An 8857-nucleotide genomic window follows, 5' to 3' on the forward strand; every position below is an offset into this window, starting at 1 on the left:
TCCAGTGGCAAAAACTTAAATTTTGACCATCAAGCTAGGTCTACCTACCAATTAGCTTTTTATGTTTCATGGCAAGCATTCTTTTGCCTGAAGTTTCTTGGCTAGCTTTTAAATATCAATTCTGTGGGTTGACATCAAGTTGACTATTGACTGTACAAATCATATAAATTCATTTGTAGAAAATTCCTTGATGTGCTTCATAGACAGCCCACTCTGATAGGAAATGTTTTGCATGAAGAAAACAATGATGAGGTGGTCATGGCCGATTGTGTGGATTCTTTATATTAAGTTAGGAACAACCCTTAGTTTAACTTTCACATGGAGGATATGTGCTCAAGTCCTCCCAATAGGTCTCTCTCTCCCTCCCTCCCTCCCTCCCCACTCCACCCCCCGCACCCCCCTTCCAAAAAAAACCTGCTAATCCCAGTCAACATATCAAGCTGGCATAAAATGCATTCCAATTACTACAATATGGAACATAAATTTTGCTAGTACAGGCCAGTTATCATGAGAATATGAACCATGGAGCTCATGAATACCTCTGCAAAATTTCTTTGCACGGCAAAACCTGCATTGAAACAGCTTCTGGTAGCAGCCTGCAACAATATAGACAAGTTGCATATTTTAGTGAACAGATTGACCCCCCAAACAAAATTATGCATAAATTAGATGACAACTAATAATTTCTAGAAATTTGTACAAAAAAAAATAATTTCTAGAAATTACAAGTTCTTACATCACTTGGAAAGGCAGAATGAGTAGTAAATCTTATGAGTCAGCCTTCTGTTTAATCTGTGAGATGAATCAAGTTAATTTAGGAAAGACATATCCTACCACCTCCTAAGTTCATTGAATCATGGATGGCATACTTAGGTATTAAAGGAGGAACATATTTAGTTGATTTATTGGATTATTTAATATTTTTCAACTAAAACTGTCAAAATTAGAGTTGAGTGATGAGACCATTGAACAACGAAGATTATTAAAGCTAAAACTCATTCCATCTGGATCCCAGAACCAATTTGTATAACAAAAAGTTCAGTATTTATTTGTATTTGTATATACACAAATATGCACACATGTATGACTATATATAGATAAATGCAAATTTGTAATCAACCACCCAAATCCAGAACAGTACCAACTCCACTCCCATAAGAAAAGCAAGGCATCAGCTTAAAGCAAAATGCTTGTATTCATACAGATTCATGAGCACTAAAGTCGAAAAAAATAACATATTTTTAACAGTTAAATGCATTGGAGTTTCTTCAAGATCCCATCCTCACAACAGTGTCCTGAAAAGAAGTGAAGACTTCGAATGATAATCTCCATAAAGTATAAAATCAATATCAAGATGATGTCTTAAAAGTCTGTGTTAACCAGCCGATACAACTTTGTAGTCACATATATGCCAGTTTTCTATTGTGTTTGCAGCATTTTACAAGTTTTTATGAGGTATCATATGTTGTTATTAGCTCATTAAGATTCGAATTATGAAGCTTGGTCACTTTACAAAAGAAACTTCTGAAAACAATCGAGCATGCAAACCAGTTCTAACAGATACTCTGTACCAAACTTGGCTAGACGGAATAGGACAGCACCTACCTCATAGTCTGTGGCAGAACTAGTCAAAGAGATCTGCAGAAATAATGTTCAGAAGCTAGATAGCTATGTAAAACATCCAGATTATCTAGAGAGATTTTTCTAGATTTGTATAATACCTGTATCAAAGCAGATGCTGAACGACCAGCCCCAGCTGTTGCACCAATCAAAACAAAAAATTGAGGAAAAGCAGGAGTCAGAATCTCCATTCCATAGGCTGCATTTTCCAAAAGATCTGCAAATAGTCTCCATCCCTTAGGGTGAACATCAAAATGACGACCAAATTTTGACAGTAATATTTTGCTGAGATATCCAATTCCATCTTTAAGCACCCAATTGACAGCAGCTGCTGTTGGAATTGCACCTTTCCCCAATCCAACTGCATAAAGTAAAGCCTGGCAAAGAATAATGAAAATAGTATGCAAGATTAAACAGTTTGAATCTGAACCCAGAAAATAAAGTGAAAAGGAACAGCACTATCCAGAATTTTATCAGTCAAACTAAAAGAGTACAGAACAGTAAGAAAAAGCACGTATAGCAGAAAGTTCTATCAGCAGTTATTACTCTCTGGTTAAAATTGTGTTGGCAAAATGAAAAAAAAAAAAAAAGAAAGAAACTAGAATTGCTAAGTATGTGGTTTGTGGTGATTTTTAATGTTATGCTGATTTTTGAAAGAAGACACTCAGGACAACTTAAAATTAGCTAAGATGGGGAAGAAGAGAACTTGAGAAATACATCCATCATAATAATTGCATTAGGAGTGATATGGAAGGCTAAAGCTAGAAGCCAGTCAATAAAGATCCCACTGAAGAGTGATTTTTGAAAAATCACAATTAGGGAGGACACATGAGAACAACTGTCAAGCCAGAGAATTATGGGGCATGCAACTTTTGAAAAGTATGCAAAAGAATAAACCTTCAGGGCCATGGCATAACAGAATTTGAGAAATTATTGTGAAACTATACTGGTTTTACTAGCTACTTTATCCAATGCTAAATGATTGGAGAAGTATCATGGCATTCAAAAACTCAATACGCTACATGGTTCCATCTTCAAGGTACAAAGTGTCTATAAAAGGACAATATAACCTTGGGTAGGTCTCAGCTTAAAGATTGGAAGGTTTTGACATGTATGAAATTCAGTGATATCCTCACAACCTAATGCACTACTTTTCTATTGGACAAGTGAGAGGTAGAATTTCCATCTTTCTCAAGATCAACAACTTGATGAATGTATTTCTGACTATAGTAAACTGCACATGAACATGATGTAAACTCTAATAACAAATTTGTTTAAAACACTTGAGAAACTTTCAAAATTCCCATACTTAAGATGATATTTCTTGATTTATTCGCAATGGGCTTAAATAAATATTAGTTCCAAGGATGCAAGACCTAATAATAGACTTGTGCTATCTTAACAATGTGAAAAATACATAGAACTCATTTGGTTCGCAGAAAGAAATTTTCTTCCTAAGAAATAACTTCCTAGGAAGTAAAGTTACTTTCTAGGAAGTTATTTCCTGAGAATAAGATCTTGACATGTTTGATTGACCATAGGAAAGTGACTTATTGCGAAGTGACTTATGTTTGGTTAAGCAACCATTTTTCTAAAAAAACTATGTAGAATACCTATTATACCCTTAATAGATATACAACCATCCCTTTAGCTCCTAAGCTTTATATAAATAATAATATTATATTTATATTAATATAATATAATATTAATATATTATAATATGATATTAGATCATAATAAATTATTGTATTAATATAATACTAATATATATATTAATATAATATTAATATTTTAATATAATAAATTTATTAATATTGATATAAATATAATATTACATTAATATAAATATTAATATATTAATATAACTACTTTATTAATATTAATAAAAATATTATATTAGTATAAACATTAAAATAATATTAGAATATAATAAATATTATAATATTAATATTATATTCAGTGTTTCATCCTGACCATCCATTGATATTTTGCAAAATCTTAGTCGTAAATCTTAAAAGGATATTTTTGGAAAGAAAACAACACCATCAATTCCCATCCCGTGGGAAGTTCCAAAATCCACCTTCCCATGGATTTCTACTTCTGATGAAATGTGAAAAATATCTTCCCATGATAAGATGTTTTTCCATTCTCTCTCCTCTTAAAACTCCAACCAAACAAGAAGCCTCCTCTCCACTTCCCAAGAATTGCCTCTTCGCCTCTCCACTTCCCGTGAACCAAATGAGTCCATGAAGTAACCACACAAATGAAAAGATTTCGCAAAATATGGGTATACCAATTCAAAGTTCCATGCATCCAAGCAAAATGACTTATCAGCCAATAATTTTAGATCCAGCAACCTAAATGAGAGCTCATTGTCTGAACTTAATAGCATTAGTAGCGTTTGGGAGTGGAAATATAAGGTGTAGAAAGAAGTTCTGATGTAACAAACTTACTAGCATTACTGGTAGGTATAAGTTTCAGGGTGACTACAGGGCACTTTCTTCCACTACTTTCTCTACTTGCTTGAGCCTAAGACCAAGGTGATTGTAGGTCAAAGTCATCTGTCCAACTCTTTCTTGGAGAAAAATGTCTAACTCATATAGGCTTTCTCATACCAAAAATTATATTTCATCGCTTTAATAAATAATCTCAGAATTTAAAATGTAGTCTAGCGAGACATAAGTTTATGTTTCGAAGCCATAAGAAGAAATCTGAAGAGAGGGCACCATTTTGGATTTTTTTTCTTTTTTGAGAATACAAAGATGAATATATTTTAACACATGCTCGCACAACAATCCCTCCTTTTGTCATGAGATTGGAAGTTGATATGGCACATGGATTAATAAGAAAGTAAGCAATCTATGTAGTCAATATTCTACATTAGGAAAAAAACAAAGCCGTAAAATATTCCAGTAGTGACCAAGAGACAGTAATGTGAATGTTAACTTGTGCAATGTGGTGCATCTGCGAGGAACAGCAACATCAAAAGTCTAATGATGGAGCAAATGATGGACAAGGAAAAATAAAAAGTTTTGACAATCTTTTAAGATTAGGGTGCTTTGAAAACAAAAATGTTAAGGGCTGAATTCCGACAGTATTTGATCATGGGATGATAAAATTAAGGATTTGATGCCACAAAGTTGCAATAATGATATATGAGACAATTGCGTAAGAAGTATCAAAGGTTGATGGATGAGTGGTCATTTCTAAAAACAAGGCTTTCTACTAAGATTATCCCATGATATGCAGTCATAAATTGAAATATAAAAACATGTTTTCTCAAAAAGAAACAGCAAAGAACACAGTGACTACAGGCTGCTTAGCTTACCAGTAGAAGTCTATGAAATCATGCAGCATACACTAGCAGCAACACAAAGGCAACAATGATTATCCTATATGGATTGGAACTAACTGTTGTTAGATCTTGAGGGAGATGTCTAATTACCAACTCAATAGAAAATGGGGAAAACCCATACCCAGTCGATTTACAATCAGGTTGAAAAAAGTAAACCACAATCAACCCATTTGCTTTCAAACGGATTCTAACCCTTGACAAGCCAACTGGGGCTTCACTTGTTAATTGACTGCTTTATCAAATGGAAAATGAGACGGCTAGAAAGAAGGGATCCAAGGTTAGGCATCAAAATGAATTGTGTCATTGTATGTGTGTGTGTGTGTGTGTGTGTGTGAGCGAGTGTGTGTGTGTGTGTGTGTGTGTGTGTGAGAGAGAGAGAGAGAGAGAGAGAGAGAGAGGAAAATAAAGTAGAGAAGAAAACTTGACAAATGCTGAATTTCCATTCCATTCTTTATTTTGAATATTAATTTGCAGCAGCCTTTCCAATACACCAAATCAAGCACTGACAGCCCATGTCCCACAATCTATTTGTTTCAAGGTTCGATCAACTGATGGGGATCCATCAGGTCTGGATGCTAAATGCAAACCCACTCCATCTATATAATCAAATTGGTTCTCTAGCAAACCAAACTAGACCCCACTATAAAAATCCTCACCTACGCCTTTTTGTTTCCAGCAATTTCACAGATCTAGGACAGAAATTGCCACCCAATGCAAAAGCTATTAGGTGGAAAAAGCTATGGAACTTGGACCAATTAGGTTAAATGGGGTCTAGATTTGCCATAAGAATAAATAACTTACTTGAATTACATGGATAAGCATACTATTTCTTTAAAGTTGAACCATGGAGGATAGAATCTTTGGGTGCATTGTTACAGAAGGTAGAGATTCACCTAATGTTCCAGGATAAAGAATCTGACTTGGATATCAGAAAGTTTACATGACAGGATTACAAAAATCTTGTGTTTGCTAGAACTATACTAAAAACCTTGAGATCATATGTTTCGTACCGTGAAGGTGGTGACGAAATAACGTCTGGAGCTATATACAGCAACATAAGGGACTGAGAACTAAAGGTATTAGTAGGAGAAAGGAACCTAATACAGATCTAGATAGTAATCTAACAGGTCAAAAGAAAAGTTGAAGAAAACCTTGAGGGAAGGGTTAAGAAAGATGGTATGTTACCGAAGACCTAGGCATAATTTAAGGTTTGAAAGCTTCAAACCTTTGTCTACAAAGTCTCAACATGAAAAAACAAGCATAATCTTTCTTTTATTCCATTACCCTTTTGTGTATATAAGAAAAAGCCAACTCCTGTTAAATAGATGTAATCCTGTTCCTAAACAGCTAAATCCTTACCATGTCTTCTACAACAAAAGATAACCAAAGCTTCAGATTTTAAGCATAATTACTTATGACCTTTCTAACCCAACCTATACCTGTAGTTGGAGTTATAGGCACCAACCCTACTTAAAGTAGGACTTTAGAACCTATGAAAAATATATCTTTAAAAAGTAATCCAAAAATTAAACTAAGTTAATTAAGTTTCCTAAATTACTAATGTTCCAAGTCACACTACGAGGAAGCTCTCCTAAATTCAAACAGATCTGATATCACTTAGTTCTACTACGCAAGAATTCACCTTTGCTTCCTTTATTTCCAGACAGAGATTTTGTGCAATCCTTCATTTGAAAGGTATTTGGCAATGAATATCATTGCCTAAACCTGATACGATCTCCAACCTATTTAAACACAACTGTACGTGATCGTACATCCGATCCTCGAAAAAGATTCCAGGCCAGCAATCATTGATCAACTTTAACAGCTTAAAAATAAAGCCCATGTCAAGATCCCATGGTGCTTCTATAATATGTTGGGATGTGGAGTTGCGATGTTTGTATTAGTAAATCTCCATGACCAACACCACTTACATCTTGAGTGGCAACTTTAAATCTATGTTGGATCTTACGATGTCCTTTTCATCACAGCCAGACCTTCAAAGATGCTGTCATGATCAGGCTCATGGTCAAATCTCTGACTTGGAACTCACATGTTCCATTCTTCTGACTATTCAGTCCTCGCCCAAAGAGAAGGCAGACTCAGGGACTTCAAGGACCACACATGTCCTCAGAAAGTGTAACACACTGAATCTACATATATGGGCAAACTATTCAGCCACTTAGTCATTGAGTCTTCGTGGTGAGTAGTACACAGGAATGAGGCAGGTCCAGACTCTCCAAATAAACTTTCATAGGTTAAACTCAAGGAGATGGAAAGTGGATGGGCTTGACAAAGATGATAATAATCTAAAGGTTGTCTGAAATGGCAACCTGAGATGGAACCATAATCTTCTATGATTTAAGAGGTTTAGGAGGTTGCCCCTTTCCCCTGGTCAGACAAGAAAGTTAATCTTGCCATTGTTGCATCCGCAATTGCGCACCAGATTATGGTTGGAAAAGGAAAAGCATTTCAGCGTGGGATTGTTTCTTCCTCTCTCTTCGTATTATTTTCTTTCCTTTTTGTTATTAATGTCATTGCATGCTTAGATTAAATTTTCCGTCTGCTACCATGAAACAAACCAAAAACCAAAGCAGTGTAAAGGCGAGGGATCCTCGTTTCTCTTTTCTTTTGGGTGGGGATCGGAAGGAGGAGTACCTGAGTCGAGAGGACGCCACTGATTTGACTGGCAATGCCCTGGACCCCTCGCCAGAGGGAATACTCGAGGTAATCGCTGCTGACGCTGTCAGGGTATCCCTCCGGGAGCAACAGCCTCACGACCAGATCCCTACAGTGCCGCCAGCAAGATTCCAGTCCAGGATGGTGGAAAGGGGAGCGGCCATTGCCATGGTCACCGCCTTTGCAATTGCTGATGTTGCGGTTGTCGACCACGAAGATGTCCCCACAAGGATCGGGCACGAGCCGCCTCCTCCTGCCCCCCCTCACCTCCCAGATGGAGGCACCCATACCATCGCTTCTAGCCAGGGCAGGATAGGGGAGGAGAGAAAGGAGGAAGAGAAGCACCGCAGCAGCAGCCGCCACCTCGTCCCTCTCCTGGTCCCCAAGGAAGAGGAGCGGGAAGGGCCGCGGGGGAGGAGGAGGAGAGAAACTCCACCGGCAATCGGGATCAAAGGGGTTCCACTGCCACCACCAACCCCACCCATTTTTGTCGTTGTTGTTGGTGTTCTTGTTATTATTGCCGTCGTCGCTGCTGCCACCGCCGTCTTCTTGGAGCGGCGGAGGGGGAGGAGGTGCGAGTGGGACTGAGGGGAGGACGGAGCATCGGGACACCGGCGACGATGGAGGCAGGGGGAGGCTGCTTGGATTGGGAGAAGGGAGGGAAGGATGTCGATGGCGAGGGCTAGGAAGAGGACGTGGGATGAGGCGGAGATGGGAGCAATCGTTAGTTCGGAAAGGAGGAGGAAGGCGAAGGGGATTGTGAGAGGAAGAGTAGGAGGAGGACGGCAGCAGAAGCGGCCGCTGCCCCCACATGCACACGCAGGTGTGCATCGCAACCGCACCACCGTCGCCGCCGCCCAAACCGCTCTCTCTCTCCCTCACTTTATGCAGGTCGTTCTTTTTTCTGGGGTCGGTCTCGGCGTGTTTTGGACAGGATTGATCCAGTTGGCTGTTTCATTCGCGCGAGGGTGATAATCAAACATTAAACCCATTGGTCCTCCCATCTTACAAAGGGAATGAAGAACATCAAAAATAATTATATATCTCTATTTTTTAAAATCTCTCCATAAATATTTTTTGAACTAAGATTTTTTATTTTAAAAAATCGACCATAAGTATTTGGATAAACTATATCCATTCTTTCAAAAAGACAACTTTAAAAAAAAAATTAATTAATTATTAGATGATATAATAAAAAATTATTTA

General features: G+C 37.5%; 1 protein-coding gene across 2 annotated transcripts in view; it reads right to left on the minus strand.

Annotated features, from left to right (window-relative positions):
* Positions 1–8616, minus strand: part of LOC105053700 (protein root UVB sensitive 1, chloroplastic) — a 28640-nt gene extending 20024 nt beyond the window's left edge. Inside the window, exons 1-4 of one of the 2 annotated variants that reach the window (XM_073245569.1) lie at positions 7631–8616; positions 1722–1997; positions 1606–1638; positions 540–596 (exon numbers count right to left, since the gene is read on the minus strand). In XM_073245569.1, coding sequence (XP_073101670.1) covers positions 540–596; positions 1606–1638; positions 1722–1997; positions 7631–8482 — 1218 coding nt within the window. In that variant the 5' untranslated portion in view covers positions 8483–8616. The remainder of the gene's footprint in view (positions 1–539; positions 597–1605; positions 1639–1721; positions 1998–7630) is intronic. The other variant, XM_073245570.1, reaches the window with a different exon arrangement.
* Positions 8617–8857: the final 241 nt, after the last annotated feature.

The sequence above is a fragment of the Elaeis guineensis genome, chromosome 11, assembly GCF_000442705.2.
Source record: "Elaeis guineensis isolate ETL-2024a chromosome 11, EG11, whole genome shotgun sequence".
NCBI lineage: Eukaryota > Viridiplantae > Streptophyta > Magnoliopsida > Arecales > Arecaceae > Elaeis > Elaeis guineensis.